This window comes from Calidris pugnax, unplaced genomic scaffold, assembly GCF_001431845.1.
Source record: "Calidris pugnax isolate Ruff unplaced genomic scaffold, ASM143184v1 scaffold56, whole genome shotgun sequence".
Classification (NCBI taxonomy): domain Eukaryota; kingdom Metazoa; phylum Chordata; class Aves; order Charadriiformes; family Scolopacidae; genus Calidris; species Calidris pugnax.
This window is the reverse complement of record NW_015090839.1, coordinates 15,539,334-15,558,771: the sequence shown is the minus strand read 5'-3', so window position 1 is coordinate 15,558,771 and position 19,438 is coordinate 15,539,334. Positions and strand designations below refer to the sequence as shown.

At 36.2% G+C, this 19,438-nt stretch overlaps 1 protein-coding gene across 1 annotated transcript in view; it reads right to left on the bottom strand.

Moving 5' to 3' along the window:
- MPP5 (membrane protein, palmitoylated 5) overlaps positions 1-14,686 on the bottom strand; it is a 34,008-nt gene extending 19,322 nt beyond the window's left edge. Inside the window, exons 1-3 of the mRNA XM_014941996.1 lie at positions 14,598-14,686; positions 8,166-8,679; positions 577-785 (exon numbers count right to left, since the gene is read on the bottom strand). Of these exons, the coding sequence (XP_014797482.1) occupies positions 577-785; positions 8,166-8,532 (576 nt within the window). The 5' untranslated portion in view covers positions 8,533-8,679; positions 14,598-14,686. The remainder of the gene's footprint in view (positions 1-576; positions 786-8,165; positions 8,680-14,597) is intronic.
- Between the last annotated feature and the right edge of the window lie 4,752 nt (positions 14,687-19,438).

Genomic DNA, 19,438 nt, shown 5'->3' with positions numbered 1-19,438 from the left:
TGACTGAAAAGATTAAAGTTAAAAATTTTGCTCAAGTAAATTTCTAGAAGTCTTTTTTTGGAATTTCTAAAAGACACATTAGATCTTATAATAGAGCCATCATCTGTCAGACAAAAATTGTTATCGGACCATCACAGGAGTAATTAAAACATCAAAATTAAGTATTAAGGGATCTGTTGCTCACTCTAAAGCAGAATGCTCGTTTCTAGCATGGTTGTAGTTTCAGAGATGCCACTCAATTTAAGAACAATAGTTCAACTCAGAAGAAAGTCACAGTAAGAGAGAACTGTATCTCAGCTCCTGAATGTTTAGCATAATGAAGGCAAAAACGTCAGATTTTCATAACCACTCCCTTTTCCTATGTTTAAAGATAGTGCCTTATGAGTTCTTATCCCCAAAATATTTTTCTGGTTACTGTTTGGAAATCTGGAAGAACCGGATGCAGCAGACAGTGACTACTATAATCCCTTTCATATTCAACATTCAGTAACTCAGACAAGCTTGACAAGTACATACTTCAACAACAACTATGATTATAGGTTTCAAGTATATCACAGAGATACATACTGTACATACCTCTTGTGCTAGTTCTTGTGCATTGGAGATGAGAGGATACGGAGGGCTGGCTTTGTTCATGTGCACTGTAACAGCATTGTGTATCTTAAATGCATTCTGAAAATCAGTATTTTGAACAAGCTGTAAAATGAGAGAGATATCCTCCTGGCTCTGAGGGTCTACCAAAACATGCTGGATGTGCTTAAGAGAAGTTAAGAGTTCTTCCACTTCTAGGAAATAACAAAATACAAATAAGGTATGAGTTAATAAGATTCAAAACTAAGTAATGTTTATAGTAATATTTTTACAAAAAAAATTTTGCTGTTCAGTTTTTAATTAGCAATGATGTATGTGAATTTATAGTTATCCATTATTCACTGACTTTTATTAGCAGAACATATCTGAATCAAAAAAGGAACCAGAGTCAGCAAAAGGAGAAATTAAAAAGCTGATACACTGTTTAAGTTTAATTTCTACTGCAGTTCTTCTCTAAAAGAAATCACCAATACGTAAAATATCCATTACTTGCAGCTCATTGATAGCTAAATGGAAAAGGACTATTTTGCAATATGAAAATAACTCCTTTGCTAAATTAATGTTGATGGACTGAACATTCACTATTACTTTGATACGTCTTTCCATTACTATCTGCCATATATAGCAGATATGTCTCTTAACTAAGTATTGCTTACTTACAGAATGAGTATTTGATAAGTAAACCACACTCAATTTCTAGACAAAATTATATGCTCAATCTTTTAAAATAAAGATAATATGCTCAGCACATTAAAATAAAAAGGATGAAAAAAATTGTATCTATGGTCAGAGATCTGAAAGTCATCTGCACTAGAAGAAAGTCCACATCTTTTACCCACAAGATTATGAGTTCTGCTTGGACCATGAAATATTTTAACATATTTTAATAACAGGTTCCTACGTGCTTGTAGAATACTGTACATGTACTACATTCTTGAGCTTCAAGAACTAACCCGATGCTTTAAAGGTGCTTTTTAAAGACTGTCAACAAATTTACATTTTTTTTTAAGCCAATCTGGATTTCTGCATAATGTCACTTCTCAACATTAAGTGCTTGAGAAACTACCTAAAACAAGAAATGTGAACTATACCTATGATGTGTATAAACCCAGGTAAGAAATCCTCAAGTAGCAGATGTTTTGAGCCTGAATAATGTGTGCATTCTCACACATTATCTGAAAAAAAAAATCTGTTCAGCCTCAAAAGGCTGCTCAGCTACTTTTTATTTTAATAAACTCAAGTCATCTAGAATTTTGAATCCCAGTATTTTAAAAAAATGAGCAAAGAAAATCCCAAATTTTAAAACCGCCAGTTGATACTGAAGTCAATCTCCCTTAATGATATTAAAATATCAGCTGTAATTCTAAGTTTTAGCAACCTTCATTTATTCATTGTGAGCTACTTGATAGCATTTCTATTTTAATGTTATTTAAGACATCAGCGAAGTTCTATTTTTAACATGAAAAAAAATCACAGTAGATACTGATCGCTAACACTGATACATTCTGTCAAGAAGTTTACCTATTTTTAATCTCAAATTCACCAGCACACAACGCAATGCTAGACTCAAACTTGTTGAGCACAGAATTAAGATGGCTGATAAATAGGGACATGAAATCCATAAAGCCTAATAAAATATGCATTTCAAACAAGTTTAATGGTTTTCATTTAGGACAAAGCATACCTACATCTGTGTTTTCAATTTTGAGTTTGCAAGTCAGTCTTCTGTATAATACAAGGAAGCAAACAATCCAGAGCTACTACTCTTGTACTTTGCTATCTGCAGGACAATAAAAAAAAAACCACCTCCAAAACCATTCCACACATGCTAAAAACATCCTACCCACCAAAGGTCAAGGGCTTCTTCCTGTAGCCACCAAGGAAACAAAAGGCAGCAGCACAAAAGCTGCGCGGAAAGCGCGGACACCGGCTGCGCAGGATATTCCGCAGGTGAAATGCAGCACAGCTCACAGCACTCATTAAGGCGGCCAATGTCTCACTAGGGAACTGTATACAAAATATAATGCCTATCACACAGGGGAAAGAAATGCCATTTGGAGAGAAGGCTAAAGAGCACTCCACAAGCAAGAATATTTGCTAAATAGGATGGTATCAGCTGGCATATTTCTTATCTAGTGGAGCACGCAGACTACCAAAGCATCTCAGCAACTGGTTCTCCTGAGTCTGTGGAGTGCACTATTTTCAAGCATGAAAAAAGCCCAACAGCGCAAACCAGTCAGGTATTATTGTAAAGTTCCTAGTAATACCTGTTCAGCTAAAAAACCCTACACTGACCCCAAATTCTGTTGCTACTGTTACCATATACAAAGAACAGTGAAGCAGTAAAGAAGAACCTAACTTCTAGTATTTCCTATGCACACATTATTTTCTTAAACTATTTTGGAATTGTCTATCGCCCCCTTATATATCTGAGCATTCAAATACATACACACATTTCTTTCTAATACATCTTCTATACAGACGTAAATTCATGCAGAAAGATAGACATCTATACCTATAAGATAAAAATATGCACTCTTTTCTAGATGCCTCTACATCTTCTCTCTTCTGCACTTAAATAGTTCCTTCTACGACACCCTTTCTTACAAACTACCACAGTACTCTCCTCCTGGTGTAATTTTCTTCTACCCTGAATCTTCATCTTCATCTGTGCTGGACATAAAAGCCCTAAACCAAATGCAAACCATGAAACAGCAAATACCCTCCTCATCACAATTCTAAAAAAAGAAATAATGCTTGAAAGGGGTGAAATGAAGTATTCCCACAAAGCTAGCAATCCATTTCCTAATCACCTATTTAATTAAAAAAACATACACACAAAACCACATACAAATCTGGCTTTATGCATGCCTAACTCTCTCTAGGTTCCTGTTTCTGACGTCTAAATCGCAGATTAGATTTCAGTCTGGATTTTTTGGTTTTGGTTTTTTATTAATGCATGCCAGCTAACAAAAGACTATCTCTAGACATTTCCTACTGAAAAGGTTGTCTTGAGGAAAAAAGTTCAGTAAAAGACTAACATCTGCACTTACTCACAGAAAAATGTCAGGATTCTTTTGCAGAACAAGTCCATTTTTTAATCGCAGGTCAATTAAAAATCGACTACTTTTTTTTTTTAAGTCTTCTTTTACAAGAAGTTTTGCAGCCTTTTTTCCATTAGGCTATGAAATGGCTGGAATGTGACTGAGCACTGTGCAATGTATGCATTAATCAAAAGACTGCCAGGGCAAAAGTATGCAACTGCAGGGGAGGACCTGCAGTCACAGCTTAACATGTTAGATTAGAAGAAAAACAGAAAATAGTTGCTGTTTATCACCTTAAAGAGAAAGTTATGAACAGCAGACTTAAGAAAATATAATTGGCTTTATTGTATGTCAGCACCAATACCTTAATTCCCAAGCGTTTTTATAGCTCTCTGGAGTAGTCTATGTGCTGGTACTAGCACTCTTAATGGTCCATTTGTTACTTGAATCATAGGGCTAAGAAAAGTATCATTTCATCCAAAACTACTTTTATAAATACATTATAAATAAACTTTTAGAAGTTAAAGTTTTGCCCATGGTATAAAAACAAAAAAAGAGGCAGCTTTTCCCCTAAAAAAAATTTCACTGTAGCCACAAAAGGATTACTTACATGAAATGCCAGTTTTTCATTTTTCTGAATTAACTGAATGAACTGCAGCAAACAAAATATTTTCTGCATTTCATAAAACTATACAGCCAGTTAAATACTTCTATGCACGTGTTCTAGGTGCATGGGAAGTTATTTCCATTAAGACAGCTGTCTAAATCATGTGTTGTTTTGATAACAAACATGCCCTTTAAAACTGTTTTGATTAAGTGTCCTGTTTTATTTTTATAAATAAAAGCCAATTTTTCTAATCTAGTCTGCTTTTTTTTTAAAGATAAAGAGATAAAAGCCTTGTCAAAGATCTGCCAAATTAGACATCAGCACTTATAAAATACTTTCAAAACTAAAAATACAGATAAGGTCAATATTCCTATTTAAAACATATCTCTAGCAGAGGCTTTATGAATTAACACACATACATAAAAACATAACTAAAATAACTTTTTTTTTAAAAAAAAAGACTGAATAAGAGTAGTTTAACGTCTCTGTAATTCACTAGCACCTGCCCAGGTTTATTTGGGATTGTTCTAACAAAGCTTAGAGATTTGTGAAAGTGAGTAAGCACTCTTGGACAGCAAAACTGAAGAGATGGAAAGAGTCAGAAGCAGTGTAGATCAGAAATCCAGCATAACCAAGCAGACAAACTGCAAAAAATTTCACATACTAGCAATTACTCTTCAGACAATGTCATGGGCTAGCAAGTTTCTTGGAGACCAATAAATTGTAAGTTTTAAAAAAATCTGGCCTGTCCAATTCAGGTATTCAATAAAAAAGCAGAAGTATTAACAATAATGTACTCAAATCCTCTATGAAAACATATTATTTTGTGTGTGTATTTATATATTCATAAGGTAACATACCTAGCCCTGATACTAATCAGGAACAGCTTTCAGAATAAAAAAAATATTCTTCTTTTGAAATTCAACAGAAATGTCAGATGTTAGAATGATTAATCCAGAAACTGGAAAAAGAGGACATGCTTAATAGCAGAGGAAAATTTTGGAAGAGGCCAAGTTGCTGCAGAAGCGCTTTGTTAAACTGAAAATTATGACTGTTTTTGACAGCAACAACGACTGAACAGAGATTCTTCATGGACTACACAGGTTAAAAGATCACAGCATTTCATTTAGAACATACTTTTTTAAAAGTTTGCAGCAACTCAACATCATGGTTGAATATAATTGAAAGTACCACTCCAACGGGAGTGCTGAATGACCATAAATCCTCTCTTCTTAAATCTTAAGTCTACCTGATCCAAATTGTTACTGTAATTCTGTTTGGCACGGAAATAACAGTAGTACATTTGTATGCCTGTCAATATTATGTCATGACTTCTGTGATTGAAACAGATGCCCGTGAAGCCTAACTCAGCTCTCTGGTGCATATATGGATACATCACAATTTAGTCTACTTATATCTCCTAAAGCTCCTTGTGTTTATAGCTCAAAGAACAGATGATATTCACTCAGCAAGCTAGTCAATACTTCTGCTCTATGCACACACTTTTAAGCCTTATTTACTGCAATTCAGAGTAGAGGTAGACATCGTTAGTTTCTGATTTTCATGGTATTCAAACACTGAGTGGATAGCTTTAGTTAAACCACACAATTTACTACTGTGTTTTTACAGAAATACACTGACAGCAGAACAATGATAAGACCCAAACCTTGATTACAAAAGAGAAAAGAAGTTCGTCCTTATGGACAAACTCATCTAGTCACTTTTCTTCAAGATGCATCTTATACCATATGTTGCTATTTCCTAATCTCTTTCCACATACACACCTCTATATTCTTGTCTCCAGTGTTTGGTGCTGTTCTCACATCAAGTATTCACCCCATCCTAGTCTCCAATCACACTGATTTCCACCCTTCTCTTCTTGCTGAGCCATACCTAGCCACCTCCTTCCAGTTTTTCGCAAATCCTGTCTTTCTCTGACAATCTCTCAGCTTTACCCATGGCCTGTGCCCATTTTATCCCCACAGTAAGACATTTTCAAAGTAGCCTTTTGTCATCGCAGCAGTTTCTCCACCATTGCTTCTCCTGATCAAAGAGCTTCAAGTCTGCCCCAGCTCCTTACTGGTTCTCAAGCTTGCCAGACCCATTTGTCATTCCTACCAGCTTCCATACCAAGCTTCTTTGCCCACTGGTTTCCACCTAGCCCTCCCTCTTAATTCTCAGCATCTCCAGCATGAAACCTAGCCTTGGCTTTCTAACTCCAAGCCACTCTTTCCTCCCTTTCTAAGTTTCAATTTCCGATTCCTTCTGTAGTCTGTCTCCATAGCTTCTAGCCACTGTGGCTAAGCAAATCCCAACAGAAGACACATCTACTGTTTGACATCAATCTTTATATCTTCTGCTTTGTTTTCCCTCTAAGAAGAGAATTTCACAACCAAATACCTAACACCTAATGAAATTAAGTACAGAATCTCCTTCTTACAAGGAGACCTCTTGGACAGAAGATGACACTAAGAAGGCCTACACTAAAACAAGGTACATCTGCCTTGTTCAAAACTGATTCTGGTGTCAGCAGGAGGTTGGACAGGATGATTTCCTGATGACCCTTTCAACCTTAATTTTCACAAAAAGTACAATAAGGATTGCGAGAGGTTAGGGAATAGAACTGCGTCTTTAGCTCAGGCACACAAATACTAAAGATGAAGCAAAAAAACCCCAAATCAGCAATTTCATAGCTGTTTTCCACTCTGTATTCTCAACTACCAGCCAACTGGGAGGAATAGCAAGAATCTTTATCGCAGCCCAAAAAAAAAAGGTCCTTTTTAAAGCAGTCTGGATCTCCGAGCAGGTATAGATCTGGAAATCTGCCTGAACTCCTACAAATGCCCAGTGCCTCTTTTTCACTCCAGTGACACACCGCATTTCAGACAAATAGATACTTATGTTTGAGGAAGAAACATTAGATACTTTTTCTACACATGCATAGTTAAAGCAATCACAGCTATGAAATGAAGAATTTCAGAATATTTCTTCAAAAATTACAAACATTACATTTTCATCAATGTCTAAGTGCTAAAGTAAGCAGATTTTCACTATCAATGCAGATTTCACTATAAACTTTAAGAGAATATATAAATTATATTAGTCGACAATTGATAATGCAAGAACAATAAGCCACCATCATGCTTCTCTTAAAATATTAAAAACCCTTGTGGTTTGATTTTAAAAGTGTTTATTCACTGCGTATTCTGGTCTGTGCTTCAAACATAATAAAATTGGGTATTATTTCACAGAATCACAGAATTGTGGTGGTTGGAAGGGACCTCAGAGATCATCGAGTCCAACCACAAAAAAAAAAAAACAAAAACAAAAAAACAAAAACAAAAAACAAAACAAAAACAAAAAACAAACAAACCACCACACCACCTAAACACACAACAACAACCAAACCAAAAATCCATCACCCACCCACTCAGCAGCCCACGACAAACCAATAATCTTGGGCACTAGAGCATGCCCTGAAGAACCATGTCTACACGTTTCTTAAATACCTCCAGGGATGGTGACTCCACCACGTCCCTGGGCAGCCCATTCCAATGCCTGACAACCCTTTCAGTAAAGAAATGTTTCCTAATATCTAACCTGAATTTCCCCTGGCATAATTTGAAGCCATTTGCATGGTTTTCCTCAGCCTAAGAAGGATGGAGACATCCACTGAATTCATTAGTTATCTATTGGGTAGATAACTGTTCCCCAATGGATCGGTTTTGAAAAGCCACTTGCTGAGGCAACACAGCCTGATACTTGACTAATAAAAACCCCAAAACCACCACAAATCCAGAAGACCAGGAGACTTTAAATCTGTACAGGAAGAATTAGCTAAATTAGGTTTTCCAGTGGTCTGAAAACACATTTATATCAACTAATTATTTTCTCTATTAGTCTATTCATTGCATTTTACCTACCTAGTGTCTTCACAGTATAATGAGGACTCTCCAAAACAATTCCTTCTTCTGTGTCAAATATTGGATTATCTATTCCAGTTTTAGGAGGAATTTGTGCTAATTTCTTTAGCCTCATGGAAGCAGTAAGGTCCAGTTCTTGCTTCTTTCCCTCTTCTTCCCGTCTGCGCCTGATGTCCTCTTGCTGCTGACGGATTCGCTCAAGTTGAGCACTCCGCCGCATGGGCATCATCCTAGAGCCCAAATCCCCAGGGCAATCAACAGCCATTTCTCTGTGCTTCTGAGGTTCCTCAGAAGATGCAAGATCCACATTTTTTGCTTCACTATCAGAATCTTCTGTGATGTGTCCATTCATATGAGAAGTTGTCATGATTATTTGCAATTACACTTATTCCCTTCAAACAGAAATGCTGATATTAGGCCAGTTTTCGTTATGATGTTGTGTAAAATCCATTATAACTTCAAAAATATTTCCTTTCCATCACAAGACAGTTGAAGAAACATCCAGGAAGAAAACCTAATGAAAAATATTTAAAAAAAAAGTTAGTGAATAACTGCATTAATAAGAAAACACCTAAGACAGTTCTCCAGGTCCCCAGGCATCAGAACAATGGAACTTTTCCCCCACATTTACACAGTGTTTCTTCCCCTGTGAATAATTACAGAGCCCTCACAGATCTGTTTCACACATTGTAGCAAACTTCAAGTTCCAATGTTAGAAAAAGAGCACTGCTCCAACTAGTGCTAAAGTCTCTTACATTTCCTGGTCAAAGCAGTCACAAAGCCAATGATACATTATCTTCAGTATGTCCAATTAAAAAGTCATAAAATTGATAAATAGTTATGTACAGTATTACCAATACACCTAATTTTTCAAATTCTCTTTTATTTTTTTTAATTTAGTGAAAGGAAATACTACAAAATATCTCAAAGTTTTATTATACACTGGAAGAACCAAGATAAAAAAAAAACCCAACCAACCAATGTTCTTAACCCAAATATTTATGTTTGGAGGAGGAAGGTAAGGATTCTTATGTTGTAATTAAGTAGAAAATTAAATATCAGTAGTACTGTTTTGGAAGAGAAGCAATAGAAACTCCTACACAAGTTTCTGCCAGCTTGCAATTCTAAATTAAGTACAGCTTTTCATCTTCATGAGTAGCATACATACAGCAACATCAAACCAATTTTCTTCACTTGTTTCCTGTCTAGCCACTACTACCAGTTACTACTAAGATCTTCCAAGAAGTATTAAAGCATGTCGATGGTAGTAAAAATTCTTTTTTGCCTTTAAAAGATATTTAATCGCACTGCACTGATATATAAAGATTATTTCAATGTTCAACATTCCCACATTCAGAAAAATTTCAGGCAACAAAAAAAAGCCTATCAAAAGCTGCACAGCAGCAGGGCTAGCAGTGCAAGTACAGCACAATTAATTGGAGCTCACAATTAATGATCCTCAGAAAGCCACATTTCCCCTTCTGTAAAAGCAGCTTCACTGCATAGAAATACCAATCCCAAAACAAGGAAGGGTACAAATTGGGTACAAAGAACACTAATTTAGCTGTGGAGGGAAGATAATTCAAATTCTCTCTCATCTGCATTGTACTGCTATAGCTTGTCTGAAGACTGAGACCTTGAAAATTACATTCATCTATTTTCAACTCTGACAAGCTGAAAAAACTCACATTCCTCAGTCCATATGGTACAACTAAAAGGTGTAGAAAAAAAATTTGAGGGAATGAATAACATCCATTTACTCAGCACTAAAGTCAAAAACACTATCTAAGGATATGCAAGAAGTACTATGCAACTTTAAACATACTATCGTAACACTTAATCGAATATAAGCTAAGTAATGTCACCCTCACCAACGATAATAAAGCTACACATTAGAAAATAAAGCTGATGGCTAGTATTTAATAATTGATCAAAAATATTTAAGGTAGAGCTAGCTACATTTCCTTCATCAAATTTAAGAGTACTAGCTACCTATGACAAAGAATATCTTCTGAGATTAAGTCAGAAAAAGTGCAAAACAAAACCTCATGGAACTGTATACAGAATTAGAAGTTTTTAAATCTGTTTAGTTTAGTAGCAAGCATTGAAGACCAGAGAAACAAATATACAGTGTAAAGTAAATATTAGTAATAGGCAACCAGTAGTAACATTGCTTACATTTTCAGTATAATCTCCATATAAAATGCGGATGGCATATACATTCTTGGAACACAGTAACCAATACATTTAAGTGGCTGGTCATAATAGCTGCTCACTTTCAGTATTTAAGACTTAAGTCAGTTAAGAAACAAAAGTTACAAGAAGGGTAGAGTTGTTCTGTAGTCACATCTTAAGAGCAATATTAAAAAAACTAGCATCAAAATTTAAGAGTTTTAGGAGAATTTTAGATAGAAAATATTTTTGATATTCTACAAAGTTAGGCATCTCTTAAGCAAGCAATAAGCAGTATATGCGAATTAATCTCTCAGATAATAAGAAAGATTATATGAAATATCACTTATGAGACAGCCTAAAATTTGATGTTACCAAAATATCAAACCAACTCCATAAAAACCCAACCCCCAAGATATAACTAGTTGGTAATCCATAAAAGCATAGGCATGCTGCAAGTCTGGAATGATGAACAGCTTTCTTTAATCAAAGAACCTCTGATAACGAGCGACCCCTTCCAAACCTAAGCCCACTGTCCTTTCTGTTTTCTCAAGTCTGCTTCAGACATCATAAATCCTCATCTCCCAACAGTTTTGGAAAAAAGCTACTGCCCAAGTGCAACAAACGAAATAAGCACATAAGGAAAAAAAACTCAGATCAGCTCTGAAGTCCCTCCCTACAATGGCCCTAAGGACTTTAAAACGTAAAATATGACACTGATAAAATGTTAACTCAGTCCTCAAGTTAAGGTGTGGCACAGCTGAAGTAAAAGGAAAATTCAGCTTGAAGCAGGCACCAGGAACAGAAGATTATACTCTAACCAATAAGCACCGCAACCAAAGTCTTACGATGAATAATTTCAGAAACAGTTTTCTTGGTTTTTCTTTCTGAAGGTTTCCTTTGCAATTTTAAAAATCCCAAGATAACAAGAAGGGAAGGTTGGTATACTGTCGGTTCATTGCAAGTTATGGATCATCCAAGCTTTTCAGCCCAAGAGAAGCTTATTTTATTACATTAATTCTTATACTAAGGAGGAAAATTTACAGACATAATAATACTGATTTTTACTGCATCAGACATAATACACATAGAATAATATTTGGAATTAACAGAATTATTTTCCACTATAGAACTTGGTATGAACAGTTTTTATACTCCTTAGATATGTACAAGTCTGTGTTACACAGAGTTTGGTTGCTCAAAGTTTAATAGACTTAAACTATGGCCTTGACTGCCTTCCTTTGAACTGCTGATATTTAACAGGAGAACCTTAGTGTTTCCACATGACACATAGACCTTTCCAAATAAAGCAGATTTATGACTGTCTTCTATCCAACTTCGTATCACAAGTCTTATCAATATGGTCCTGGAGAGCACATGTGAAAGTCTCTTCTGCACAGATCGCTTTTACTATTCAAATTTTTGCCCTAGAGAGAAGGGTTTGCATAAACTGCCAGCATAAGTACAGCTATTGAGACAGAGCACTTCAGTCAGTCTGCTTGCCATTGGGCATCACACAAGAATTTCACTGTGAAGTAATTATGAACAACAAACAAGCCGTATTTCTGGTGCAAGTTCAAAACAGCAAAATTTAAAAACCACTACTGTCTTACTAACACTACTTACTATTCTTAAAAATACAAGGCACACATCATTTCTTCATACTGACCCCTAGCAATGTCAGGTTTCTATCACCTCTTTAGCCACCCTCAACACACTAAAAGCACAGACCCCAAAATCTCTGCCAAAGACCAAACATACATAAATGCAATCATCTTGGTGTGCAAGACAGATGGCTAGTACAAAATACAAACTGACAGGGACAGAAACAGAAGTGCTGTAAGGTGGTTTAAGCTTTCACTTGCTTCCTGGGGGCTGTGGCTGGTGTGCATAGCAATCCTAATTGCTTTAACAACTAAATTCTGTACAGTAAAATTAAATTTGTTTTGCTTCAGCAACTTCCAAAGAGCAAAAATGACATTTTCTGGAGGCTGAGGTTTTGTGTTACATTTTAGTGGTGTTTAAAATTCTTTCAATGCTAGAAGTATGATTAGACTTGATAGTTCCCTTTTTAAAATTCATTAAAGCTGCAAATTCCAAATGACTGCAAGGGAGTTCAGCGCTTACCTCCAACTGAATTTCATTAGTTTTGGCACAGTTGAGAGTACAAAACCCAACCTACATCTGTAATTATATTATAAACACAAGAAATACATATTTAACATCAGGCACTGTGAAAAGGATTTATCATCAGCTGAAAGCCATATACTATGACAGACATGGTACATTAAAATAGTCATTAAAAACAACTGGAGGAGGAATTCTAGGTTGCTGAAGTGAATTAAAAGTTAGATTAAAACCGCACACAAGATGCTTCCTGATATCTGAATTACTAAGTATGCTTAGTATATACTCATACTATTACAAAGTATGAGCATAAAATTATGCTGGAGATCTCTACCATGTATTATTAACAGCTCATATAACAGTGTGTCTTCTGGTACTTTTTACTCACTACTTCAGATTTCTAAGCAAGCAAAACCTAAGTAATAAAAATTGCAAAGCAACAAAATAAAACATTTTAGCAATTCCACAAATGGAAGGTCAGTGTAGGAAAAAAAAATTCCCAGCTCTCCCTGCATCATGTCCCAAGCATCCTTTGTTTCTTCACAATTTCCCAAAGAACCTGCAAGACTAAGAGACTTGGAAGCTAATGACATAAAGGAAAATACAACTATGCTGTACAGCACAAAATTAACTACTACTTGATGAGAGTTAAAGATTAAAGAAAACACTTCACAGATACTTCCTATGGAGCTTAACAGTACCTGAACTGGAGCAGCCTGATGTTTTTCAAAAGTGAGTTAAAGTTACAAACCAATGACAACTTGATACTCTTTTTCTTAATTTTAAAAATTCTGTAATAGAAAAAAACCCAACCTTTTTACACTAACTTTGCAACACATTCAAGACTGTGACTTCTGGTATGGTTTGGTTGATTTTTTTAGTCTACAATATTTTATATGATTTCTTCTAATTATGCTCTAGCATAGACTTAGTATTAGAAGAAAACTCTTCCTTTAATATCCAGCTGACTTATTTCTAATAATTTCAGACCAGAGTTCATTATAAAACCTGTCAAGCACAGGAACTTAGCAACATGTTGCTATTTCAAACGGCTTTCAGACATGCCAAGAGGTTTTAACATTCCATGCTCACTTAAATGTGCAAGATATGTGGATCAAAACCAGAAAGGGCTAAACCCTCAAAAGGAAAGTAATTTTCATTGTTAGTGCTTTCTAAATTATATTTGTACAAGAGCAGTAACGTTAACTTGCAACACTAAAGCACAGAGAAACTGAAAATTCAGATGCTAAGGTTAGATTCCAGTCTCATGAATTGCATAAACAAATATACAAATATAAAATAATTTTAAATTATTTTAAATATAAAATAATTTAAAATAAAATATAAACAAAATTAATTTTATTAGGCTTGATTATCTGCAGTAGCAGCAGCTCAAGAACTGCCCAGTCTACACCATCAACTACAAAAGATACAGAGCTATTACCTACAGAACAGATATGAAAGTAGTGTTTCCCATGAAAAAACATGGGCCAATAAGAGTGTACATCATGTCAATCAACAGCCACATCACTTGGACCTCTCTTCAGCAACTGCATATATTTTACTGCAAAGGTGCAAAATACCTTTGCAATTTCTGTGTACAAACTATATGAAATTACAACACAACAGAGTATATCACCTAATTTCACTGTTTTTGCACACAACAAATGAGTGTGAATTTTAACCCATTTCACTGCAGAAGCCTAAACTGCTTTCTAAGACACATCCAAAGATTGTTTTATATAACTATTCAGTGTAACACTACCCTTTATTCTTGTTGCAGTCACTGTTTTAACTTTTAGTCATATCAGACTACTAGATATATTTCTAAAAGAGGCCACATTTAATTACATTCTTGCTGCCTCAAAATTAAAAGCAGAAATGCAAGATTTGTAATTGTTATCACTGTTCAAAGTACTCTTCTTCATTGTCAAATGTCCCAAATAGCAGCTGGTCGCTCAACTGGCCCAGGGAGGTTGATATTTACCCCCCTGCTCCCCAGGGCAGGCAGCTGCAGCCCCCCATTTGCAGGGATCAGCATTCCCCCAGCAGACCGGAGCGCAGTGCTGCTGGCTCTCAGGGCAGCAGCTTTGTCTGCTCCAGCAGACTCAGATCAGGAGCTGCAGGACTTACGTCAGATGCCAGCCATGCCACGATGCTCCTCAGCTCGCTCCGTTGCTTCTCCCCAGATTCTGAGACCGTGGCAGCCTGTCTTCCAACCCTGTTAGAAATAGAGACAATTATCCAAATGCAGAGGTTAAAAAACACTTTTTGTGAGTTCTATCAAGCTTGGTCAGCAGACGGCTGAAACCTCTCAATAAGCAGCTGTAGTGACGCCAATAAAACCTCTCTAGTACAGCACTTCAGCTGTTCTATTTACATCAGTCATTAGAAAACACACATCCTCAGTGATTCAGGTGAGTGAAATCAGTTGAAGAGGTATGTAGGATACACCATGGTAGATTACTTTTAATAACATATTTTATCTCTGTTAGATCTGGGAAATTAACATCCCTTAGAATAAGCATGATCTAAGCTTTAAGAAATTGAACAGGCTGATTTCCATAAAAGAAATAACATAGCAGTCATATGAAGAGGGACGAACACATATTTTATTTAAATTCTTACCAATCTCTCTTTGAAAAACACAAGTTACATGCTCTATTACCAGCAATCTTTCTTGATTAGTATCTCAATAATGAGACACTTTAATCAGTTAGTAGTGATAACACAGGTCAAGCAGAACCACTGCATAAGACGCTTGCTCTAGTCTTAGCAAATCTGACTTTCCACCACAGTAGAAATGCTTTCTTCTTGGTTATTGGTATTACATAAATAATTAAAATGCTTCCAAAGTCGACCAACACTAAAAACAGGTGTTTATCCTTAGTATTTTCAACAATTTTCTCATATGCCACAATTCCCTTTGTTTTTAATCCACACTACCATTTACACATCAGCAATGTTTAATTTCTACATTTCAGACCAAATGAAAAATAGACATGAGGGGGGGATAAAATTTCAGCTGGGGTGACTACAGATGTGCTGGGGAGAGGGAATGACAACAGATCACAGTAGGCTTTAAGAAGCTTATTGCTAAGAATCACTTACACGTAAAAAACTTAGGACTTTTGCCATTTAAGCATATTTTTAAATTCAATAATATAGTGTTTAACTTGCCACTTACAGATGGCAAGTATTCTTGCCATCTGTATCACCAGTAAAGCTATAACACAGTTTAATGGTTTTTTTTGAACACTTGTGAGCAACTCCTAAATGCTGGCAAGACCTACATTTTATTTTAGGTGAGAAGCACAGCAGAGGGCAGTCTCTACACCAATACATGAAAAACTGAAAAAAAGAGACACAGTCAGTTTCAAAAAGCAGCCCACAGAAACAACCAACTCTATAGTTCATCAGTCTGACACCCACATTACCCCAAACCAGCAAATAGATTTACTGCTCTAGTATCCCATTTTGGCTTAGATTAATAGGCTACAACTATGCATACATTTGAATAGCCAGCTCTAATCAAGTCTTTAGCACCAACAATCCCTGCCTGACAAGAAACGCTTATTTTATACATAGATATGAGCAGATAACACGGATGTCTATAGGCTGCAATGAATAGATGATAGAACAGTGGAAGAAAAAAAGAACTCTTAACTTAGCAGTTATTCCAAACGTTTAGAAACCTTCAAGCATAACAAATGAAGAGTAAAGAAATTCCTAGAATTCCTGGGGATGTTAACTGATCTCGCAGGACAGCCAGAAGCATGATAACAAGACAGTCATTTCTTATCACCTATTCACAGACAGTCAAGACTTCAGATTTCATTGTCTTAAAAGTAAACATGCCTGTCCCTGTTTTAAACAGTGGTCATATTCTCTGTGAAATTAAAAATACTGCTGCTATTTTAGTTCTCTAATAAGATTCCCCCACTCCCTTCAAACTGTACCCTTTTCAGCTTGGACTCTTGCACCCTTGTCTCATTTTAATCCCTGTATTTTTAGTATGTTATTTTTAATGTCAATGCTTACCACTGCTTCACTACATAAAACATAGTACTAACAGTAAATGTTCATGTGTACTAATATGTAAATGATGCTTTCACTTGAGAAACATGACTGAACCAAAACTATACTGAAAATACGATGTTCCATAATTTACGTCTCATCTGACATGTAAATTCATACAAAATTGCATAAGTTTAGTCTTCCACAGCAGGTTGCTCTTCAGCCATATTTACAATATTCTGGGGAAAGAGATATTTCTTCCTTACTTATGTTTTAATGTTCCAATACCTGGTGAATCCAATAAACATGCTTAGCAACATCATCTAAAAAAAAGGGGAAGACAGACATTCCTCGCAGGCTTTCATCCAAAAATACTGAAATCTTGAATTAGGTTAGCAGCCTTCAAAGAGGCTAGACATAGGGACCAAGACTGTATTTCAACTTTCTATGACAGAGCTATAGGCTTTGCAAGCCTCACAACACTATGTAACAAAGATATATGTGCTAGCATCTTTTATACAGCCTTCTTCCTTGGGCTCTCTTCTCAACTCGTTTTTTGCAGTATTTTCTGAATGAGCAACAGCAAAGGTGTTATTTGGTTGTGTTTTTTTTAATTATTGAACTTAATGATTTAACCTGATTAGCTTCATCACTATATTTATTACCCATAGGAATGTCAGGGGAAGCAGGATAAGGATGTTCTGACATCTCTTTTCTAACGACAAAAATGAGCTCAGACTTTTGAAGATTTAAATTCTGAAATATAGAACATAAACCACAAAATTGTACGACTGATGATCTCTGCAATTCACAGAACTCATGATCACTACACACCACAAACTCAGAATAACCACATTTCATTTGAGCTCTTCTCTAGTTATTTTGCAGGGGGGACCACAAACTATTTTACATACTCAGGTCTCTGATGTCACAAGTTTTTCATTCCTAAACTCACTTGAGATTGTGGTGACTGTTCCACTGAGCAAAACCCTAAAAGAGCTGCTGCATAATTTTAGGAGTGTCCTTCTGAAGGAGTTTCACTTCATGGGCATAGTTCCCTAAGGTTTTCTCTTTCTAATTAACAACACCTGTACTTGCTTTTTCTGGAGGACACCGTAAGCCAGGCATACCAGCCATGCAGTCTATGTCTGTTTTTTCTACAATACCCACTTCAGTATTACTACGACACTGAGATGCCCTGTTCGACAAAGAACACAGAAGCCCTTGCTACTACAGAAGAAACAAACCATCCTCAACCAGAAAGGCGGCAATGGAGAGCTGTGGTGTATATATCCCCAACAAAATAGTTGGTCACAGTCCCACTTTGCAGAGAAGTACTTTGCTCAAGTGAATTTGTGCACATGAAATCTGCTGGAATGTTGCTACTTGTCATCAACTTACCGGGAGTGAGATGTCAGAACTCAACATTTTGCAGACTGGAACAACTGTTCAGAACTTGCAAAATGTAGTTTCTTTATACTGTGTCCATCACGTTACTTAATATTTGCAGAACACTTCAGTAATTTCTTAAGGAAAATCACATAATTCATATGGTTGCACACAGCTAACTCCCCTGCCGCTAGCACAGAACAAAGCTGACTTGGCTTTCAAGTGTGCCCTACTTTTGGATCCTTTCAAACAGAGATTCCATAGTTCATGAATTTATGACAAGAACTAGAAAAGAGACTGACTGTCAGTGTGATTCCCTGATCTGTTCAGCTGGGCTAGTTTGTTGCTCCCAAAGGCTGCAGTCTCATAACTCTCCTGACTGCTCCTTTACCCTTTTCACTTTTGGGGTGTACAGCCAATACCTTCTCTGATAGCTTTGAAGCTTGTCAAATATCTCCATGAGTCACCTGAATTCAACAAGACTGTAGAATGTTACAAAATATTTTTGGCTGGTTGGTTTTGGTCTAAGTGGCATGCTATAACAGCTCACCATAGTCTGAAAGGCACAAGGGGCAGGAGCAAGTGGTTGAGACCAGGAAGGCGAAGAGGTGAGGACAGAGACAAGCAGAAAAACTCCCCCCCCGCCACAGTAAAGAGCCAACTCCAATGGAGCCTCATCTCAAGGAACCATACTCTGTGAATTCATCCACTTTCCCTGCATCTCATCAACAACTACTGATTTTAAGAGTCTTTCATCCTAAAAAAAACACAAGCAAAACCCACAAAAAAAAAAAAAACTACAAAAAGAGCAACCACATACCTACAACCATTTGCCTTCTCTTCCTGATGACATGAACAGGACAGTTAAAGAACCTATTGGTTTCTCTTAAAACGCACAATCTGAGACACTGAGGGTCTAAAGGACAGCAAAAATGTGCATTTATCTTCAAGCACATTTCCTCCCCCCAAAAACGGTGAATTGAACACCAATGTCTTAAGAGCATTATTGAAGGAGATCCTACTGAAAAGTCTGAACTTCTCTGCACATCTCATTACTTGAAGATACTCAAGTAATATCTCCAACCTATTATCTTTGTGTAAATATTATAAACAAACTAGATGAGAATCCATGATTAAAAAAAGCTTGCTTCTTTTTTGCCCCCCCCCCTTTTTTTTTTTACAGTGGACAGCAATAACAGAGATAAATATTAATTTTCTGAAGCATAAAATGGTACACCTACTGGTCGAACACTAATGGAAATAAAAGTACTACCGCATCAGGCATACATATACCTATACGATGGAATTCACATATGGGTAACCACTTAGAAATGGACAAAAATTACAGATCACCCTTATTTCAAACCTATCCAATATTTATCACAAAGATCTGTTAAACTTATGAGAACAGTGCCATCCATGACTGAAGAACTCATGCTGATTCCTTGGTCATACCATAAGGTAAGACTGTTGAACAAACTTACACTGTCTAGTAACTTAAAACACAGGTCATGAAGAAAACACCTGTAGAAAAAGTCTTTATGTGAAGTATTACCAAAATTTCCCTA